The sequence below is a fragment of the Martes martes genome, assembly GCF_963455335.1.
Source record: "Martes martes genome assembly, chromosome: 9".
Taxonomy (NCBI): domain Eukaryota; kingdom Metazoa; phylum Chordata; class Mammalia; order Carnivora; family Mustelidae; genus Martes; species Martes martes.
In genome coordinates this window covers 131,173,921-131,195,762 of record NC_137896.1, presented here as the reverse complement: position 1 = coordinate 131,195,762, position 21,842 = coordinate 131,173,921, and the positions used below count along the sequence as shown (strand labels likewise).

At 57.1% G+C, this 21,842-nt stretch overlaps 1 protein-coding gene across 6 annotated transcripts in view; it reads left to right on the top strand.

The window, feature by feature from the left end:
* Nucleotides 1-21,842, top strand: part of GREB1 (growth regulating estrogen receptor binding 1) — a gene marked incomplete at both ends in the record, with an annotated part of 71,042 nt that overhangs the window by 9,182 nt on the left and 40,018 nt on the right. For 5 of the 6 annotated variants that reach the window (XM_080814435.1, XM_080814432.1, XM_080814434.1 and 2 more), the window contains 9 exons: nucleotides 5,309-5,491; nucleotides 6,868-7,011; nucleotides 8,893-9,021; nucleotides 12,418-12,531; nucleotides 12,965-13,120; nucleotides 15,490-15,675; nucleotides 19,131-19,481; nucleotides 20,342-20,470; nucleotides 21,146-21,274. In XM_080814435.1, the coding sequence (XP_080670561.1) occupies nucleotides 5,309-5,491; nucleotides 6,868-7,011; nucleotides 8,893-9,021; nucleotides 12,418-12,531; nucleotides 12,965-13,120; nucleotides 15,490-15,675; nucleotides 19,131-19,481; nucleotides 20,342-20,470; nucleotides 21,146-21,274 (1,521 nt within the window). Of the gene's footprint in view, nucleotides 1-5,308; nucleotides 5,492-6,867; nucleotides 7,012-8,892; nucleotides 9,022-12,417; nucleotides 12,532-12,964; nucleotides 13,121-15,489; nucleotides 15,676-19,130; nucleotides 19,482-20,341; nucleotides 20,471-21,145; nucleotides 21,279-21,842 lie in introns of all 6 variants that reach the window. The other variant, XM_080814436.1, reaches the window with a different exon arrangement.

The following is a 21,842-nucleotide window of genomic DNA, read 5'->3' as shown; positions in this document are numbered from 1 at the left end:
GTTCATTTTTCCCCTCTTTACGTGTAATTAGTCCTGTGTTCCTTCAGCAGGCAGAGCATTAAGCATTTATGGAATGTGTACCGGCTGGGATGTGGACTTCGAGTTCAGCCCCAGGGCCTCAAAGTCAAGTTCAACTGGGTCCTTCCCTGGGAGCTTGCCGCTTGGGGCGAAAGCTCAGGCAAGTAGGGACTCAGCTCAGAGAGCTGCAGAAATCAAGCTTTTACTACATCTCTGTGCAGCACGCTATATGGGGGTGCTGCGGAAGGGCGCACTGAGCCCTGGTGATGGGCGGGGGGTCCCCGAGGGTGTGGTGTTGAGCTGGGCCCTGAAAAATCAGCTGCGTTTTGTCAGCTGGAGAACAGTGAGAGCAGCTAAGCACTCCGAGCAGTCCTGTTACGGAGCCCTGACCGTGCACCCGAAACTGCTCTGCGGGATGGGATAAGCCCGTGAGGTGGGTACGTTATTATCTGGCACTTATATATGAAGGAATGAAGGCACAGAGAGGTCAGGTGACTTGCTCAGGGTCACCCAGCTAGTAAGTGGCGGGTCTTGAATTTGAATCCAGGTGCTCTGGCCCTAGTCTCATATTCCAGAAGATGGGGTGCTCTCGGGCGGGAGGGGCACATGCAAGAAGGAGGATGGTGTGCTGGAGGAACAGGGTGGAGACTGGGAGTGGGGCTGCTTGGGCCCTGCCTGGGAAACGCTCTGGTGCCCCAGAAGTCACTTTTTTTTTTTCCCTAAAGATTTTATTTATTTAAGGGAGAGAGAGAGAGAGAGAGAGCAGGTAGGAGCAGAGGGAGAGGGAGAAGCAGACTCCATACTGAGCAGAGAGCCCGACACGGGGCTTGATTCCAAAACACTGAGGTCATGACCTGAGCTGGAACCAAGAGTTGGATGCTTAACCACCTGAGCCACCCAGATGCCCCAGGAAGACATTTTTAAACTGTGGACGTAGGTAGAAGCCTGTGGTAGTATTATGTATCTGTCTTGTGTCTTCAATAATTACTAAGACACGGTCAGTTGCATTTCATTCCTAACTCTTCCTCTGTACCTACCAGATTATTTGCAAGCAAATCCTAGACGTGTCATTTCATCTGTGTGCATTTCACTGTGTATCTCTAAAAAGAAAGGGCTTTTTGTTAAAAACCCAGCACCATTATTGTATCTACAATGTGTAATAATGATTCTATAACATCAAATATCCACTGTGTTCAAATTTTGTCTTACAGTTTTTGTTGGTTTGTTTTACTGTCAAGGTCCAAACAGGATTCTCCCACAGCATTGGTTGACCTGTCACTGATTGTCTCTCCTTGTATTAAACCCTTCCTTCCAGTTTTCCCTTAACAGTTTCTATGTTTGAAAATGTTCAAATGAGGGGATGGCTGTGTTTTTAACTTGCATTTTAGAACAATCTCTCAGAGGTCACATGAACAACAGATTTCTCTCCGCCTCTTCCTAAGGGAGAACTAGAGGCAGGGGAACTAGTTAAGTGCCTTACTGTAGGATTCTAGATAATCCCCGGGTCTTGTTGGGCATGTCCCCAGCCTTCTCACGTACCATCACTGTTTGTTTCATCTTTCCACGCCCGTCACCCCCATCTCGTTTCTGTCTCATCTGAATCCTGACTCAGATCTTAAGGTTTTTCCCGCCTCTCGGGTGTGGGCCTGTGGGACCGCGTGCCTCTCGCCCACTGCCCGGTGGGTGCTCTGGTCTGGGTCCCTCTTCTGAGGCACACCCGGGGGGAAGCAAAGGGAGGTGCGCCTCAGAGTCCCATGTTCAGAGACACAAGTAGAAGGTAGATCCCTTCTGTACTTCAGTTGGAATTTGGCCAAAATATCAAGGCTGGCGTCCATGGACATGTTTTTTCCTCATGGTCGTGAGGCGATATTTACCTCCACAAGCAGGATCATGGCAGGAATCACAGAAGTGAAGCACGAAGTGGAGGAGGGGGACATTGCTCCCCACCCCGCAATGAACATCTGTTTCACTCGGCCCCTTTTTCTTCTCCATCCACCATCCACGTGGGGCTTTGGATCGGTCTTCGAGGCTTGTGTTCACAGCCAGGCGCAATGCTCGATGCCGGGTGTTTCCCCTTCGTTTGCTGAAGGAAGCTGGAGATGATGCTGTTTTTGTCCCGAGTCACCATTCATTTTCAGGGAACAGGGGCGTGGCCCTCTGGCTCCCCAGTGTGGCACGTGCCTGCCTGTGATGGCTCCGTCCTTAAGTAGAGCGTGGAGCCCCTCTCCGGGTCTGACCTCGGCTGCAAGGCCCTGTTGAGCCCTGCCTTGCCGGGGGCTGCCCACCGGCGGCAGAGCCCGGCTCCGTGTGTACACAGGCCGTCTGGGCAGATGCACAAGGCTAGACGGGGCCCGTCGGACCAGCGGTTGTGCTGCCGCGTGTGCTCATGGGAGACTCGGTTTCATGCAGGGGTCCCTGCGCCATAGGGCATTGGAGGAACCATGTCTCTCAACTCTGGGTGTTTGTGCCCGGGGAGTCTGAGCACTCGGGCTGCATCCCGGGCTTTCTGTCTTCGCAAGAGATTATTATCAACGCCCCAGTCCTGAGGCAGGTTTCCAAAGAGAATGGCTCGTTTTATGCATCCTTGTGAAAATTTTTATTGCCTTGCAGACAGTTTCATGAAACGTTAGAATTACCTCATGTGTTCAGTTGGGGTGATTTCATCCATTTCCCCGGTCTCCTGGGACTGGTTGGGAAGCTGTCTTGTGGTTTTCTTGGTCACCCCCTTCTGTGGTCCCAGATCACCTCTCCGAAGGGCAGCCTCTTCTGGCCAGAAATTTCTGCCAAAGCAGGAGAGCAGCTTGCCTGCCAGCTTCCTAAATATGTGCTGGACCCAGAAGACCCGGGGTTCCCCTTCTGAACCACAGGGAGGCATTCCTGATGGTCTTTGCTTCCCAGCCCTGCATCTGAAAGGGAGCCGCGGTCCCACAGCCCATGTTGCTCATGGGACCAGACTATACAGACATCAGGGCCTGATGTCTGTATAGCTGCTTCTGGATGGCAGTGTTGGCCGTGGCATAGTGCTGTTAGCATCGCACGGCCTGGCAGTGGTTCTTGTCCACCCATGTTTTCAACACTTGGGGCCAGAATCCCTTCCCAAGAGCTTGGAAGGTTTCTTGGGGCCTTATTCTTCATTGGCCGGTGAGCCAGGTTGGAGACCAAGCCATAAATAAAAAACAGATTATTATCTCAAAGTATATGCAGAAATCCTAAAGCGTTCACGGGGATAGTTACCTTGCTCCTCCTGGCTTCCCACCTGGTGTTTACGGACTGTCTGCCATGTGCTGGACGCTAGTCCGTGCACATGAACTTACATGGACACACACAGCCCACACCTACGTGCACTCACACCACGATGCCAGTCCTTTAGAGCACGGGGAGAGTTATGGGGGAAAAAAGATGCAAATTTCAATAAAAATGAAAGAAGAGGTTACCATGATCCTCTCAACAGAATAAAGGGCAGTAGAGGGTTGAGAACAGTAAGTTTCAACCCTTTGGGTCAAGGACAGCTCTGAAGAAGTGGACATTTGAGATGGGCATTGAGTGACAGCGGGACACACGCAGGTGGGGCTTCTATAGGAAGGAGCATGCACCTGGGGGCAGGAGAGTGGTGGGAGTGGGCGGGGGTCCAGTTGGGGATTCGGCATAGCAGAGTGGGGAACAGGAGTGGAAGCTGGAGGTGGGGGTTGGGTAGGATTCGGGGTGGCCTTGAATGTCATGTTTGTGGTCGACACTCTGTTCTCAGGCCAGAATGGGGCCACACACTGTCTGCATCCGCTTGGGACTCTTATGTAACCTTTCTGGTTCTCAGCCTTCCCCAAAGAGGGTTTTGCTGTCCCGATCAACTAGTTGTTATGTCAATAAAGCCGAGGGATCTGTCTAGGGGACAGCAGATGGCCAGAACGTCCCTGGTTCTCTGGGCACGTTTGTTCCCTTTCTGTCCCCTTAAAAACAAGTAAATGGAGAGCACAGTGTTGGACATTTCTTGGTGCCTCATCTGTTTGCTCTGGTGCAGAGAGAACAGGATTCTGGAAGTTTAAACCAACCTGTGCCCGTCCCGTGGCTCAACCAAGAGACTTGTCCTCCTTTCTAAGGCCTCTAAAGGCATGTGAAATTTGCTTAGAGTAAAAGAGATCAGAAAATCCAGTAAGTTCCTGTAACATAGGTGTCTTGTTTCTCCGTGGACACGTGTTGAACCATCACAAACATGTTCTTTTGGCGGGGGTCTCAGGAGGGCCCTGTTTCAACAAGCCGGGCTTACGCACGCGGCCGCATGGCCCTCCGGGGCTAAGTCACAGTGGCCTTTGTAAGCTTGAAGCCACAGACTGTGACACAATTAGTTAGTTTCAGCTTCAGGGGCTTTGCTCCCAAAGGACCTCGTACCATGGAAACCCGACGCACCAGTGGGCGAAGCGCGGTCTGAAGGAAGGCTTTCTTGAGATGCTGGGGGTAGAGGCGAGCGGCTGTCGGGCAGAAGAGGCAGAGCGGCCCCTTCCTCCTCTGCGAACCAGCGGTTGCGAGCGTGGTTTGATTGGACTTATGGTTTGCAGAGGTCTTCCCACGCGTCCTCTCTGGATTGTACCTGCTCGTAGGGGGTCGTTTTGTCACGGGGCAGCCTTTCCGGAACCTCGCAGCTGGTGGGAACCTCTGACCCTTCCCAGGAAGGCCCATTCGGGCCTCAGCAGCGGGACGCTGACACGGTGACAGCCACACTCTCACAGACGGTCTCCGCTCCCCCTGGCTGCCGAGCCCCCAGCATGTTCTCACCGCTGTTCTGGCCGAGCAGCGTGATGCTTTCATTTCTTTTCAACAACTCCTGGGAGCGCGATGGAAGCTGGGGCTCTCAGGAGGTCCCTCCGGGCGTCCTAGTGTCGGTGGTCTGGGGACTTTGAGATTCTGTGACTGGAGATGGGGACGTACCGCCTGTTACAAGCGCTTGATTGGTATAGACAGTCGAACACGATAGTTCGTGTAAAGTTCGCTCTGTGTCACAGGCTTGAACCCTTGCCCCTGGGGCGAGTTCAGTCTTCAGAGTTGGCTGGGAGGTGCGGCGGGGGGGGGGGTGGGGGGGTGGGTGCGGCATGTTCGTGACTGAGTCTTCCTGGTCCCTCTCCTGTTTGAGTCAAGGTCATCCTGACCCCTGGCCCAGCATAAGGTGCCAGGGGCCTTTGCCCTGTGGAATTTTCTGGTTGGCGGTACAGAATGTGAATAGCGTTTCCATAAAGTCTGTGTTATTTGAAGAGGGTGTGGAACGTAAGCTGGAGACTTTCGTGGTCGCTTCCTCCCACAGGTTTCTCTGGGAACTGTGTTGGCTGTGGGAAGAAAGGCTTCTGTTACTTCACGGAATTCTCTAACCACATAAATCTTAAGCTGACCACTCAGCCCAAGAAGCAGAAACACTTGAAGTATTACCTGGTTCGCAACGCACAAGGGGCTCTCACCAAAGGACCTCTCATTTGCTGGAAAGGCTCAGGTGAGCCCTTGGGCTTTGGGCGGGGTTGGGTGGGCGAATGGGGGTCCTCCGAGCGGGCCCTGGGGCCAGGCAGCAGGGCTTAGAGGAGAGCAGGCTCCCCAGTCTCCAGGCAGGCAGGACTGCAGGCTAGGGGCCAGCCCCGTGCCGTGGCCGTGCTGCCGTGACTTAGGGGTGTGTCTGGTACCTGCGGAATTGTGCGGGACATTGAAAAGCTGACAGAGGACCACACTGCCGTGCCTGCGCCTGTAGCTGGTGTTTGGGGTAGAGGTTCTCAACCGGGGCTGATTTTGTCCACCGTGGGACATTTGGCAATGCTTGGAGACCTTTATGATCCCTGTGACTAGAGAGTGCTGTCATCCAGTGCGTATAGACCAGGGACTCCGTGAAACAACCTGCCCCACACAGGACAGCCACCCCCACCCCCCTGCAAAGAATCATCCAGTCCAAAATACCAGTGGTGCTAAGGCTGAGGAACCCTGAGTTAGGGGAATAAGGGCTTGAATAATGCCCCACTCTCTCTGCCCCGAACTCTATGAGCAGAATAGAAAGTCCAGCCTCACGGTCCTGTCCTTGAAGACATTCCTGGGCTTCTCTCCTCCCTCCTGTCTCCCCATATCACCTGTGGCTAAGTCATCTATGGAGGGAAGTGGGGGGACGGGTTTTCAGCCATAGGTGGTCCCTGAGATGCCCCCAATCACCTAGTTCTGGAGGGACAGGTCCCAGGAGGGGTCTCAGCCAGAATCTTCTGTCCCTCACTTGTCTGCGTCGGCTCCCTTCTGGTCGTCTGGCCTCCCCCAGCCAGCTGCTGTGAAGAGAAGGATGGGCTTCAGGAGGGTCTGGCTCTGGGCATTCCTCCCCTACCCCTCTCCTCTTCTCACATCACTCCATAGGTATTTCTTGAGCTCCTGCTATGTGTCAGTCATTTTCTAGGTCCTGGGGGCCAGTAGTTCTTCCACTGTGGGACCAGTTAAGAGTCTGTGATCACTTGCTATGACCACACACCTCCCGGCTGGCTGTGCGGCTGGGGGTCCGTCTTTCTGACAGAGGGTGACTTTTAGGATGGAGGGTGGGGAAGGGTGTTGGCGCTTCCTCTCCCTCTGTCTGTTCTCTCCTTGGCCTCGAAGGGCAGCGATTGGGTGACTCATTTGTGTCCTCTGTTTTTCTCAAATGCTCATGATGCCTTCCACTCCTGATCGTCAGAGCTGTCCCCCCACACGGATTCCCCCGGCCTTGGCCCGGAGCAAGCCCACCTCCCTCCAGCTACCCTGAAGCAAAGCCAGGAAGGCCTTGGCACCATTTTAGATATCTAGGTGTCTAGGAGAGCATTCCAGAACCGGTGCAGAATTGGTTTTGATGCATGCATCTTGCTCCCTTAGAGTTCAGAAGCCGGCAGACCTCAGCCAATACTTGCTCTGGTTCCCTCTTCCTGCCCTCGGAGAGCTCCGGGCCCCTGGCGGCCTTCTCCAGCGAACCCGTTCCTGGAGCGACGCCGAGCATCCCGATGGGAGCCCAGCAGGCAGGTGAGTGGCGGCGAAATGCCAGCCATGCTGCGTCCGCGGGCTGGCATGTCCCCGGCATGTCCCCGGCCTGGCAGCCCCGTGAGGAGCCACACATTTTTCAAGATAAACAGAAGGCTTTGGCGCTTTGCCGCTCTGTCTGCAGCGTCTTTGTGTTTCATCGTGAATTTGTAATAGTTTCCCGCACAGCGTGCCATGTTTTTAATTTAGAAAGATGTCCTGCCTTCCTGTGGGCAGCAAAACGTGATCTCCTTGTCAGTGGTGTGGGGCATGGGGGTCCCTCCGTACCCCCAGTTTGCAGCTTAGAGCGCGCTCTAGAATGGCACCATGTCCGTGCTGGACTGGAGTTCCCGGGAGGGGCAGGTGAGACCAGCTAGTGGCCCGCAGTCCCTCGGGCACCTCCTTGAGTCCTAAGAGCACTCTGCATGTGGGCTTGAGTTTCCCCGGTGTACTACCGGGGAAGTCGAGGCTCAGCTGCTGGCCTAGGACCTCATGGGCAGTAGGAAGTGAAGTTAAGATTTGACACAGTGGGTATTTCTGGCTCACGTGCTTGGCATTTTGCCATTCCGAACAGACCTTACAGGCGTGATTGCCGGGACCACCGCAGCCTCCTCAAGGACTCTGGAGGGGTGGCTGTTTACCTTCCTCTGGCCCAGAGGGTCTGCAGAGGGGCCTTGAAAGCAGGGGGCAGTGCCCTTGCTCCCACCCGGTTCATCACATCGGTAGAGAAGAGGCTGCCCCTGGGGTTGGGAACTGTGCTCTCCCACCGTGCCTCCCTCTCTGTGTGGCGTATGCTGTTGTCCTCACAGTGCCCAGGCCACGTGGGCCCTCTGCTACCAGCGTAACTGGGAAGCCCACTCTTTTTACCATCGGAGTACAGGGTAGATATCCCAGCGCTGATACCTTCTGGCCGGGCAGTTTGGAGCAACTCATTTCAAATTCTTTGAATCTCTCTTTCCTCATATATGTCAAGTCGGAGAAAATATATATATATATTTTTCCAAATGAACAGAGGGCTTGAACTCATGACCCTGAGATCAAGACCTGAACTCAGACCAACAGTTAGATGCTTAACCAGCTGAGCCACTCAGGCGCCCCGGAGAAAATCTTTCCTAATTTGCAGGGTGATTGTAAGAATTAAGTCTGATACCCCTGGGACATTCTTAGACCTTACTGCTGCCAGGCACCAGTCCACACACTTGGCTTCTGCGAACCACATCGTTCTCGCAGCGGCTCGGCTGTTGTCCCCGTGTGTAGCCGAGAAGGTTGAAGCAGAGGGAGGCCAAGTGGGTTCAGTGTGGTTGCTCGGAGGGGGGCAGCGGAGCCGGGGTTCAGACACAGGGCGGCTGGCATCTAAACCATGCTCTGGACCCCTCCTCATGCCGCCGCACCCACCAGAAATGGTCTGGGCCGCCCTCGACTCTGGAGGGCCTTCCAGACCATTCTGGCTGAGGCAGGCACGTAGGCATTGTGGTGGGGCTCACGAGACCCGTACCCCCGTGTCCCACAGGATTATCCCCAGGCCCCGTGAGCAGCCCGGAGTGGGCGACCGCAAGCCCGATGGGATTCCTGAGCGTGTCTGCTACAAGCCTGAGCCGGGTGGGGAAGGGGGAGGGCGGCGGAAGAGCCTTGCGTGCCCCCCTGGGATTCAGGGGCCCCACTGGCTCCCATTGCCTGGTCCTTCTTTCACGCAGGCCGTGCTCCCTGGGACAGGAGTGTGTGTGCGTATGTGTTTGTGTGTTCTCAGGGGGCGGAGTCACTTGCCGGCCAGAAGCTCGTTTATAAGTTTATAAAAATGGAAGAAGAGTAATTTCCTGCCAGCTGGGCTCGCGGGGCATCCTGTGAACTGAGTGTGTGCTCCCCCTTCTCTCTTTCCGCTGCCAGGACCAGCCTCCGAGCACCCCTCGCTAGCGGCCGCCGTGGGTCCAGCCGTGCTCAATGGCAAGGACTCCCCGAAGCACCAACAGCTGGTGAAGAACGACCTGTCGGCCATGCCGCGGCCCTCGGCGCTCGGTAGTGTTGCCGGTCCTGGTGGGGAGGGGCGGGGGTTCTTGCTTTCCTCTGGGCTGGGCTGTTGGGGGGGTCCTGGGGGCCACCATGCTGGGGCCCCCGTGCCTCCTGGAGTTGGTGTGGCATGGAGGGAGCGTTGGGACCGGCCAGCAGGTGTCTCCAGAGTCTGGGGGGCCGTGCCCAGGCCCCAGTGCCGGGGCGGGAGGACCCGCAGCTTCGGCCACCGACTTGGGCGATGGGCATCTGCCAGGAAGCAGTGGGTGACCCGTCTCCTGTGGGCTCACACATCAGCAGGGCTGTAGAGTTCTGGAGAATTTGGGGGCAGCATGGTGGCAGGGGAGGAACGTGGGCTCCCAAATCAGAGAACTGTGAAGTCAAAACTCAACTGCGGCTCGTATTAGTTGGGGCATCTTGGACAAGGCTTCTGACCAAATTGCCTCATCTGGAGATGAGAATTCTGCTCTCAGGGCAGCTGAGAGGGTCAGATGAGGGGCTGTGTAGAAATTCAGGGCACATCTGGCAGCTCACGGGTGGACACCATTAGGCCACCCACGTCATCATCATCCCTGAGCTGGTCTTCTCAAGGAGGGCTTCCTGGAGGAGGTGACAGCTGAGCTACGGCTTACACTTTGGGAAGCATGAGAGATGGTAAGGGAGGAAGCATGGAAGCGGGTGAGGAGGTGAACAAAAGGGTTAAGCAGATCTTCTGCCAGAGTCCGGGACATGGCGTCTGACCCTGGGCTCCGTGTTTGCCCCTCCGTGCTTGTGGGAGCTGTTTAGGGAGCCAGGCTTCCTTCTCTCTTCCTCCATGCGCATAGCTAAGTGGATTTTGGGATCCAAGACTGTTCACTGGAAGAGCCCATAGCAACTGTCCAGCCCCACACTCTGGTAGAGGAGGAACATGAGGCCCAGAGAGGCAGCCCAGCCTCGCCCACCCTTGCTTGGCCAGCGGAGGACTTCCCTGGCGGGAGTCTCCCTCTTAGTTGAAGGACCGTTGTCTTTTCTGAATTGGACCTGAGACTCCCCCGCCCTAACCAGCGTGGAATCTGAGGTCAAGCTCTTGTCCCTCCTCCGGCAGGGGGAGTCCCAGGCAGGCCCCCACTTTTCTTCCTCTGACTGGTTCTTCTCAGGGAGGGGCTGAATTTAGGGTGGCCAAGGACCGGGCTTCTGGGACAGTGTCAGCAGGCCTGACCTGTGACACCTGCCCTGCCTGCAGGTGCACAACCAGCCTTCACCCTGGGAAATGAGCCATGTGGGAAGGAGAAAGCCCCTAGGTCCCCAGCAGCACTCAAGCCCTTCTGGAACCTGACCCCAGCCAACCCGTACAGTCCCATCATTCCCTGCGGCTTCTGCTTGAGAGCCCTGCACTCCAGTGTGGGATGGTTCAGCGCCCTCCCCTCCTGTCCCCACCCCAGCCACACATCAGGATCTGAAAGCATCTCCCCACCTCACCGCTAAATGTGCCTTTCAGGGCATAGCTCGTGTGTCCCCACCTGCAGGGTGGCTCCCTCCCTCCCCGGCACGCCCCAGGGCTCTGTCTCCCTTCTATGGCCACCTGTGTCGTGTATGCAGTGACATTCCCGAGGGCAGCGCCCGCGTCCTCCCCATCTTGGGGCCCCGGGTGCCCAGCTTTCGTGGATGCTGACCGAATGGAGTTGCTTTAACAGCCAGCCGAAATGCCGGAGGGCTGGGCCTGCTCTGGGGAGAGAGGAAATCAGTTTTAAGAAACTTTCTGAAGCGATACGAGGTGTCGGATTTGGGCTTGAGGGCTGTCGCTCCGTGGTTCTCAGTGGGGAGGTACTGCCCCCTGCTGGGGGCTGTTAGCAGGTGCCCGGGATCCTTCCTTGGTGGTCCCACACTGGGGGTCGGGGTGCTCCGTGTCCCCCAGTGAGTGGACTGCGTAATGAAGACTTGCTCACCCAGAGTGCCAAGTAGTGACCCCTTCCCCAGTGTCAGGAGCCACTGCGGGAAATGGTCCACACTGGGAGCGCAGGGACAGCTCCCGGTGACGTCACTTTGGGAGTCCACACTAGGGTCGGCTAGAGCTTGTGTCCACACTAGGGTCGGCTAGAGCTTGTGTCCCAAAGGGGAAAATATTTGTAGATCTTCCGTCCTCAGTGTCAAGGCCCAACCCCTCCTTGGTGGCTTTAATGTGGTTTTTAGGGGCGCGGGCGTCTTCGTGTCTGTGGGCGTGCCTCTTTTGGCACCCGAGGACAGATGTCCCGGCAGTAGAAGCTGTGGTCTACACGGAGCAGCCGTTATCGGGTCTGCCTCCCAGGCCGCTGGGGGGTAGAGGGGGTTGAAGGAGCCCACCTGCTTGAAAGCTCTGTGTGAACAAAGTACCTTGTATTTTACCTTTTTATTCACTTTATTCATTTTTGGTCAGTCTAAGGAGGAGGTGAGAATAACTTTATGACCTTTAAGCAACTCTAGAACATAGTGCCCTTAGGCGTAGCCAGCGTGCCTGGGAGTCATGGCGTTCTTCTCACTCTTGTTTCCAGAGATCCGGTTCTAGAGGTCAAGGCAGGGCCCAGGAGTGGGCTGTTTTAACAAGCCTCTGCTGCTTCTGTCCAGCTCCTTCTCAGACCAAATGTATAGAAATGTTGCTCTAAACGATGGTTCTCAGTCCTGCTTGTGACTTAGTCACCAGGAGCTCAGGGCTTCACGATGCCCGGGCTCCCCCCCAGTGCTGGGTTTGGTTTACTTGGGATGGGCTCGCATCCAGGCACTCAGAGTTTTAAGGATGTCCCAGGTGACTTTAACGTGCAGTCATGGTTGAATGCATAGCTCTCAACGTAGGGGAAATTTTGTGTTGGATTGCTCAAAAAAGCATGGTAACCAGTTCCTGATGTTTTGAATAACCCAGGCGCATACCCCGAGTCATGTACATGCTGCTGTTGTCTAGAAAAGCAGCACCAGGGGCGAGTACCGGCTGCTGTTCCCCCGGACTTCTCTGGTCTGCGCCGGTGGCCAAGGCTCGGGTGGGAGCAGGTGGAGCAGTGCTGCCCCCCAGTGGTGAGACTGTGACGGTGGCGTCAGAGGAGGAGCTGGAAGAAGATGGTTATCTTGGGGGCTGCCAGTCAGCCGGCCAGACTCTGCTTTACGTGCGTGGTCCTTAGTCTTCCTCAAACCACCGTTCATGGTAGGGTTCATGATCCCGTTTTAAAGACTGGGGTGCCGAGGCTCAGAGATAAGCCTCTCAGTACTGGGCTGGTTTGGAATGAAATGTTCACTGAAAGGGACGGGGTGTTTCCTCACGCCCATCAGATGCTTCACTAGACAGCGGAGAACCGTCGTGAAGCTCTGATGTTTCACACTAACACGTGTTCTCCAAATCAGGGGGATGTTTTAAAGCTCGTCCTTCGTAGCAGCCTGATCTGTACTCTGCATGTTGTCCAGGTATCTTATCAAACTCCGGCCCCCCCAAAAAGCGCCACAAAGGGTGGTCTCCAGAATCCCCCTCCGCTGCAGATGCCGGCTACTCCCAGGGTGGCGGGAACAGAGCTAAGTGCGGTAAGTGACAGCAGCCTGGCCAGTTGTAGGACTCGGGGCCCGGGGTGTGCGCGCACGTGTGCACTGTGTGAATGTGTGTGAACTGGGGAGGATGTTCCGGGGGCAGACTTCGGTATCACTGAGGGGTGTCGTATGGTGGAGCTGCACAGCGGAGCCCAAGGTCCTTGTACAGCAGTGACCTAGTTCCTGGACCCTAAAGAAATTTAAAAGGGGCTTGCCTGTCACGTGGCTGTGTTGTTTGGGGGGGAAGGTTGGGTGAAGTGACCTTAAAGGTGCTTCGACCTCAGGGATCTGTGATTCTAGGACAGGGGTATTCCTGTAAGTGGGGGTTTGCATCAGCTATAGCAGGTACGTAGGCCGGCCTGACATCAGGTCTGCTGGAGAGGGAGGCCCCGTTCCGTGTGTCTTCCTAACACCCTCGGTGTGTTTCCAGAGAGCGCAGGCATGTCCTGCGTGCCCCAGGTTGGCTTGGTGGGACCAGCTTCGGTCACGTTTCCTGCCGTGGCCTCCGGAGAACCGGTGTCCGTTCCTGACAACTTGCTGCAAATATGCAAGGCCAAGCCGGTGATATTTAAAGGCAAGTACGACAGTGGGACGAGGGGGTGGGGCGGGGGGCTGGGGGGGTCCACACGGAGCAGGCAATGGACTGATGCATGGGTGTCCCCCTGAGAGACCTTGGAGGCCCCCTCCAGGCCAGTGAAAGAACGAAGCTACCCGTCACTGCTGTAGCCCCTGATCAGATGCCGAGTTCTGGAGCGCGTCACGATTTTCCACAAGGAGCCTGGGTGAAATGAAGTGGTTCTTCCGTGTCCTTGTGTTCATTCATTCACATGTTCATTCATTCAACCTCACTGAGCAGCTGCCCTGGGAACAGGCCCAGTGCAAAGCACCAGCGATCAGACATGGAGCCATCAGCCCCCTGCTTTGAGGACCACTGATGGGGTGGGTGGTCCTGTTGTCACCCTGGGCCCCTGGTATATTTTGGCTGTGGAATCTGACTTTGGACAAGGATGGCTATGGGCGCCACGTGAAAGCATAAAAGAAAACAAGATTCGATCTGTTCTGTGACCATAGGCTGATGTATGCCACGTGGGGGAGGTGTTCGGTCAACTGAAGAGGTCCCTTTCTCGTGACGCAGGAGGTCTTGAAATAGGAAGCTCGGCGGGACTTGTCTGAGGATGGTTTTCGCTGGTCCCACACACTGACCTGTGACAACACGTGCACGCACACACACGTGTGCACATGCATGCACACATACACACGTGCATTCAGATCCTTCATTAAGTTAATGCTGCATTTGGTATCATGTTCGTAGGAATAGAGAGAGGGTGGTAGGAGAGTGGGAGAGAGGTCTTACTGGCAGTTAAGAACTAAGAGAGGCACTCCTTTTTCCTAAAAAACCAAAAGTGGAAAGGGTATTTAGGAAGAAGGGTACAGGTCTGGGTTTTGAACCAGGCATGGGACAGAGCCCATTGGGCCTATTAGCTGACAAGGTGGAGGTCAGCACGCGGCCGCGTTACCTGTGTCCTTCGCATGGCTATCGCGGGTCTGCAGTAGGCCCCGAGAGCACAATGATGGGAAGACAGAGCACGGGGATATGGGCAGGATCTGTGCCTGCTCCTCCCCCGAGCTGGAAGCCCCAGGAAAGTCGGGGTGAGGGTCCAGCAGACCTGTGTTTAATGGCTAGCGACCTCAGATGGAGGCCATCCTCCTTGTTCCTCAAGTTCACGGCACTTCCCAGTGAGGCTGCTCTGTTCCAGCCATGGGCTCTTTGTAAGGTGCTTGCTTCCCTGGCTGTCCCCTCCCACCCCCACCAGTGCAGGTCCCGACCACCCCGTGCCTTCTCTGCGAGGCTGCCTTACCTTCTTCTGCACCTGGGCCCCCACGCAGCTTGAGTCAGAATGTTGGTAAGCAGTGGTACCCCAGCTGTGCTCTCTGGCCAGAGAACCAGCCCCCCGTCCAGGATCTCTTAGAGGCGTGAACTCCCAGGAACATCCCAGCGTCACAGTCAGGTCCCAGTCCTGAGCCAGACACTGTGCGGTGGGGCCCAGCAGTCTGTCTTGGGCTGCCTCTCCGGGACCCTCCTGCGTCTGCAGGTTTGAGAAGCAGTTCCTTGAGGGTGTGAACCATCTCAGTCATCAGGTTCTCCCTGGAGCCAAGCGTGATGCCTGCATGTGGCATACAGCAGGCGTTCAGTAAGTGCACGTTTGGTGCATAAGTGAGGACCACCTGAGTACAGGACGCCACACAGGCATTTAGCACAGCCGATCATCTCAGCAGCCCCATGGGAACTGCATGTGTCCCCCCCATTGTACAGATGTGAAGACTGAGGCTTAGGGATGTCGGACTTCCTGCCCAGGGTGCCCCAGCTGATGCACGGCGCCGAGGAGAGTCCAGCAAATACGGGCTCTTCTGCCTCTGGGGGTTGTCATTGGAATGAATCTAGAACGTGCGCTAAAGTGTCAGTTTCCATTAGGACCTGGAGCCTCCAGTCTGTACCGTGGTTTATTTTCCTAACCCAGCTTGCTGGAGAGCCCTGGGAGGACGTGAATCAGCATCCCACGTTGGAGGGGGGAGGGTTCGGGACAGCGCAGGCTGGCAGGTGGGCAGTCGGCAGAGAGCCAGAAGGTGGGGCTTCCACGGGGCATCCTGTGGCCGGAGCTGCGGGGCAGCCGAGGCGACGCTTCCACTCGGGGCACATCCCCGGGCCGTAGCTCGCTCACGGGGGGACGAGGCACTGACCACCTGCCATGGCACCGGTCCGTGATCAGAGCGACTACGGCAGTCAGCAAGGGCCGGACGTCTGAGGTCTCCCCGGAAAGGGGCACGAGAGTTACCCCGGTGGCGTCTGGCCTGCACGCTGGCGCCCCACCCCCGGATTTGGAGACCCCACACGGGCAGGGGCACACACTGCGCCCGCGGGCGGCCGCCAAGCGGATGCGGTTTCCTGTTCCGCAGGCCACGGGAACTTCCCCTACCTCTGTGGGAACCTGAACGACGTCGTCGTGAGCCCCCTCCTGTACACGTGCTACCAGAACTCCCAGTCCATCTCGCGGGCCTACGAGCAGTGCGGGGCCTCCGCCGTCCAGCCCATCTCCGAGGAGATGCAGCTGCTGCTCACCGTCTACTACCTCGTGCAGCTGGGTGAGTGGCCCGCCTGCCGCCTGGGAGTCGCCCATAGAACACCCAGCGAACAGGGCGTGCGGGAGCCCCAATCCCAGCCTGGCCCTTGGAGCCCCTGTGAAGCCCGGGGCCGGTGGGATGGCAGCCCGGGGAACGTGGGGACACCGCAGTCAGGTCACCGCCTGGAGGGCCTGGGCATGGCTTAAAGTGGGTCAGAATCGCTGGAGATGATCCAAGACCGTGCGGCTGCTGTTCCAGAAGAACAGAGGGACCAGGGAGTAGGACAGAGACGCGGGAGAGGAGCCGTGATCGGAGGGAGTGTGGAGCAGGGAGAGGGAGACCTGGGGCGGGGGGGTGGGGGGGTGATTCAGCCTCGGGGAGAAAGGCCTCTGAGATGATGCTTGAGTGGGGAGAAGCTGCCTCGTGAGGAGGTGGGGGAGGCGAGGGAGAGGCCGGGAGGGCTGCGGGCCAAGCCTGGTGGTTACAGCCCCGTGGGGGAGGGGGTGCCGGCGGAGGGGCGGGGCCTCCGGGTGCAGCCAGGACTTTGCACTTCAGACACACTGACCAACAGCTTGGACCAGTCAGCTCTGGCCAGTTCCAGCTCCACAGTAGAGCCTGGCCCCGGGGCTTAGACCACAGACGTTTCTGTCTCAGGGCTCTGGAGGCTGGAAGCCCGACATCCAGGATGCCAGACGGGTTCTGGGGAGGCCTCCCTTCCTGGCTCGCAGACAGCCCCTCTCTGTGTGCTCACGGGGCCTTTCCCTAGTGCAAGTGTTTGGGGAGAGGGACAGAGGACTCCGGTGTCTCTGTTCACGCCAGCACCAGAGCGGCTGGACCAGGGCCTCACCCTGTGACCTCACTTAACGTTAATCCCTCTTTAAAGGCCTTATCTCCAAAGACGTCCCAGTGAGGGTTATGGCATCCACAGATGCATTGGGAGGAGGGACACACAGTTCGGTCTGCAGCAGCTCTGGAATGGTTTGAGGCAAGACGTGGTTATGATCTGAACTTTGCTTCCAGGAGACCGCAGTGGCTGCTGTGTGGGCCTGGCTGGTGCAGGGGCCGTGTTGTCCCAGTCAAAGTGGGAGGTGGCTTTGACCACTGAGGGTCTCGGGAGGGAGAGGCTGGGTTTATTCTGAAGGGGTAAGGGCGGTGGGCTGGCTGTCTGAGGGAGGGGAGAGGACGGGCAGCCCGGCTTCTGCCCTGAGCCCCCAGGTGGATGCTGCACCCCCCAGAGGGCAGGTGCAAGTCCTATCTTGGCTGTTTTGAGTTTGAGAGGCCCTGAGGCCTCCAAGGGGCTGATTCCAGGATGTGGCCGGATAGGACTTGAGCCCCAGGGAGAAGGTGCAGTTGCTGGTGCCAGTTTGGGGCACATGGACCCAGTGATGAGCTGTCCTGCAGCTGGGAGATTGGACAAGAGTCCCGGGGAGAAAGGCCCCGATGTATGAGCCCCTGGGCACCCCGGCAGTCAGAGATCTGGAGGCTGAGGTGGATGGAACGGCCAGGGAGGCACTCGCTTGGGCAGAACTTGGAGAATGTTGCCTGGAACGGTCAGAAATCTGGGAAAACGGGCGTGCGTCTTACTCTTTCTCACGACGCACATCCCATGCGCTGGTGAGCCCTGGTTCGGCCCCGACCCACCCTTGCCCACCCTCCCCATCGCGCCTTCCTTGCCCCTGCTCTTGCCCCGCTCGGCATGTCTGTTGCAGTTGTGAGTCTGCTCGTATCGGTTCCCTGCTGGAGCCCGCCACGGTTTCCTACCACACGCTCAACCCACACGGGTTCCAGGGGCCAGGTGACCGGCCTGCCTCCCGCAGCTGCTTGCTTTGCTCCAGCCCTGCTGTGCCCTGGGGCATCCCAGTCCCCTTGTGCCTGCTGTTCCTTCCCCGAGAAGCGCTCCTGCCCAGGACGTTTGCACGGCTACTGCTTTGTGGCCTCTGGGTTTTGGTTCCCGTGTCATCTAGAGAGGCCTTCTCATCACCGGATCTAAGACAGCGCCCCTCCCCTGGCCCCTGGGGTTCTGTCTCCTCTTTATCTTGCGTTTGGAACACCAGCACTCCCGGGAATTACACGCCCGTGTATTTGTTTACTTCAGGTGCATGTCCCCCGGGGAGGGTGCCAGGGCTGTGAGATCAGGAATGTCGACTTCATTCAGGCTGCGTGTCCGGGAGCGCCTGAAGGGTAACGTTGGCGCTCAGCCAGCACATGTTGAAGGAACAGTCAACAGCCGCAGAGTCTAGTGAAAGCATTTCAAGAGAAGGACTTGTCCCCTGAGTCAGGCTGAGAGCAGAGTGAGGGCTCGTGGTTAGCCATTGGGTCTGGGTGTATGGAAGCGATCGGCACCGCCGGTGGTGAGTGTGTACGAGGAGTGTGGGGACGGAAGCCACCTGCTGCACTGGCTTGGGGAGAGGAGGTAAAGAAATAGGCGGGTGAGGGGAGACAGCTCTCCCAAGACCTTTGCTTGGTGACGGTGATTCCAGAAGAGGGTGTGGGCTCAGGGGAAGGTTTTAAAGATGGGAGGACTAACGTCTAACCTCATAAAATCATGGCCCAACCAGTTGAGGGGGTGGTGTGATCCCCATGTTCCTGGTCAGGAGCCGGTGTCCTCAGACAGCTAGCGCTCGGCCTGAGCTGGGGCTGGTTGGAGCCGGGAGAGAGCATGTCTTCTGAACTCCAGCGGGCTGCACTTCCCTCCAGCTCACCCATCTCTAAAATTTGGACAAATACACCAGAAAATGTCCGCAGGAAAGAAATGCTAGAAGTATTCAGTGTTACTAGGCATCAGGGAGGCACAAATGAACAAACTGAGTAATATTTTCCAGTGAAATTAACACAAGCGATGGTATCCGGTGGCCCTAAGGGTACAGTAAAGGCAGGGTCCTCGTCCGCCCTTAGTGTCGTGGCAGGTTGGCACACTTGGACACCCTGGAAACAGCTTGATCACATGTATTAGTTAGCTCCAGAAGCCCAGTTCTGAGAATTTAGAAAGTAGGTTCTATCCATAAAGACATGTGTCGGGGAGGTTATTTATCGCGGTGGTTATTTGGAAGCAATAGGAAGATCAACAGTGGAGCCCCTGCTGAGTAAATGGCGGTGCCTTGCTCGAAGGGACCCGATGTGCCCAGCGAGAGCACTGGCTGTATAGACCGCAGACAGTGTGACCCCCGGCTCCACGTGACCGTAGGGGAAAGGAGACAAGCCCCGAAGTTGGAGGCTTCAGTCCTTCCAGCGATTTAAAACCTGTCGCTGAAAACCAGACTGAGAAATGGGCGGAAAGCATTGTGGCTCGGTGAGGCTGGGGAGTGGTGGCTGCTCGCGTGCCCGCCAGGTGCTCGCAGCCCAGCATCCATAAGACGACGGAGCCTGAACGATGCCCATGGCGATCTGTCGGGCTCGCCCGCTCGTGTCGCTCCGGAGCCGCACTCTGCGCGTGTGGGCGGGCGCTGAAGCCTCTCCCGCCGTCCTGTCGTTGCCAGCAGCCGACCAGGTGCCCCTGATGGAGGACCTGGAGCAGATCTTCCTGCGCTCGTGGCGCGAGTCGCACCTGACGGAGATCCGGCAGTACCAGCAGGCGCCGCCGCAGCCCTGCCCGCCCGCGCCCAGCGCCGCGGCCCCGGTCACCTCGGCGCAGCTGCCCTGGCTGGCCGGCCTGGCCGCCAGCTCGTGCAACGACAGCGTACACGTCATTGAGTGCACCTACTCCCTGGCCGAGGGCCTCTCGGAGATGTTCCGGCTGCTCATCGAGGGCAAGCTCGCCAAGACCAACTACGTGGTGATCGTCCGCGCCTGCCGCAGCCCCGCCATCGACTCCTGCGTCGCCGTCACCGGTGAGCCTGGCGGCTGGGGAAATCCAGCTGCGTCCTCTCCCTTTGCCGATCGGCGCACCTTGCCTCTCGTGGCCGGGTTTGTGGCAGCCGTTGGTTCGTGACTGGGGTTAGGGCCCTCCCGGTGTGAGAGGCGCGTGACCTGGCTGGCGCCCTGGGTTTGGAGTCGTTCCTCCCCCGCGGGGAAGGTGAGCATTGCCATCTCCCTCTAGAGAGCCTGGCCAGCTCTGGAGGCCGGATGGACGGGGTCGAAAACCTGGCTCTGTGCACCCGGTGATGTGACCAGTCCCCTCCTGACTCTGGCGGTCCGTTCCTTCAGCTCCCTCATGCAGAACAGGAACAACAAAAAAACCCACAACGGTGATCTTGTGTTGTGTAGATTAATGAGTCATTTGTTATATATAACAAATTATATAGTTACTTATTGAAGCCCTGCTACGCGCAGACGCTGTTCTAAGGGCTGGGGACGCAGGCACGAAGACGACAAGATCCTCGCTTTCCTGGAGCAGATGCCAAACACAGAGCTGGACAGCTCGGTGGGAGGGCCCGGGGATGCAGATCCCGTTCGGGACGCTGGCTGTTAGGAGGATCAGGAGAACCTCTCTGCAGAGGTGACGTTAGAGGGGGCCTGAGAGACGGAGGAGGCAGGCAAGGTTACCACTGGGGACAGCTGCTGGCCCCCCCCAAGACCACGTGGCAGCACGCTGTAGGGAAGCAGGAGGCCAGGGCAGAGGACGGGACTGGGCCGTTGTCGGGGGTTAGGGAGAGAGAGACAGAGTGATGAGCACAGACTCTGCCACCGAGGGGCTCGCGTGCTAATTCTAAGTGGGGGAGCCCAGTGAAAGGTGTTGTTTGTTCTCCAGGAAAATACCAAGCCCGAATTCTTTCTGAGAGTCTTCTCACCCCAGCGGAGTACCAGAAAGAAGTCAGTTATGAGCTGGTGACGGGGAAGGTGGACTCCTTGGGGGCCTTTTTCAGCACCCTCTGTCCAGGTAGGCCTGCAGGGAGACAGCTGTGAATTCCCAAGTGGGAGGGACAGTCTTCTTGGAGCCCGTTCCCCAGAGCCTGCTGAGGCCGACCTGGGTTTGGATGGGCAGGGTGACCCCTTCGTTCTCTGTGTTAGCATTTACGACCCTTTCCGGGGGAGGGTCTCTGGTTGGCTGTCTTCCTGCGCGGGCTGTGTGTTCTCCTAGGTGGGGGCCGGGGGCAGGCTGTGTGGTTTCTGGCTTTTGAGGGTCCTGTGCCTCTTCCCCTGTGCCTCCCCAGGCCTGTGCCCTGTGGCTCCCTACCTCTCCCTCTGGATTACATGAGTCCGTGTGTTCTAGGCTGTGGGTTCTCTGCCCTGCTCCCTTCTTTGGCCGTTTCCTCAGCCCATTTCCTCCCAGGAACTCCTGCTGGCCCTTCCTTCTCTAGGATGGGCTCGGACCCCTCTTGTCCTTTACCATCTGGCTCTTCCTTCTGTCCTGTCACCTGCCACCTCACAGTGTGGTTCTCTCTGATGTATTTGCCTTCCCTACTAGGCTGCGGGCTCCTCGGCCGAATGGGCTGTGTCTTCTCTAGTTCCATTACCCTAGACCCAGGACAGTGCCTCGTACGCAGGTGTGGCATGGAGGTTTGCTGGGCTTCACTGAGATGGAAAACCCATTTTTCTGTTCTGTTTTGGGCAGAGGGTGACATTGACACTCTGCTGGACAAATTCCATCAGGAAAATCAAGGCCATATTCCGTCCTCACTCACTGCGTCCTCTGTCCCCAAATCAGCATCCTTGGATGTTGGTGGAGCTCCAGTGTGCACAAGTGAGTGATGCTGGGAGCCAGCGGCCAGGGTCTGGGCTGGTGAGACAGCATCCAGGGGGCACCAGGGGTGGGCGGGGGGATGGCTAAGAGGCACATCCAGAAGGCAGGGCATCTTCTTAGCATCTGAGTTTACTAATGTATAATTTTTATTTTAGTCCTTAAAACACTAGTAGTCTCAGGGCGCCTGGGTGGCTCAGTGGGTTAAAGCCTCTGCCTTCGGCTTGGGTCATGGTCCCAGGGTCCCGGGATCGAGCTCCACATCGGGCTCTCTGCCTGCCAGGGAGCCTGCTCCCCACCCCCTCTATCTGCCTCTCTGCCTACTTGTGATCACTGTCTGCCAAATAAATAAATAAAATCTTAAAAAAAGAACAAAAACAAAACACTAGTAGTCTCATCCAACCCTGAAATGGATGCTTGTATACTTTTCCTGAGATGATACATTTCTCGGTGTAAATTTCCAGCTTATCAATGCATCACTGTAACATTTCATGTATCCTGAGTTCCCAAAGAGCTGTGATGGTCACCCTCCCTTCCAGACAACTCACAGTCTCTTCCAAAGTCCTTTCTC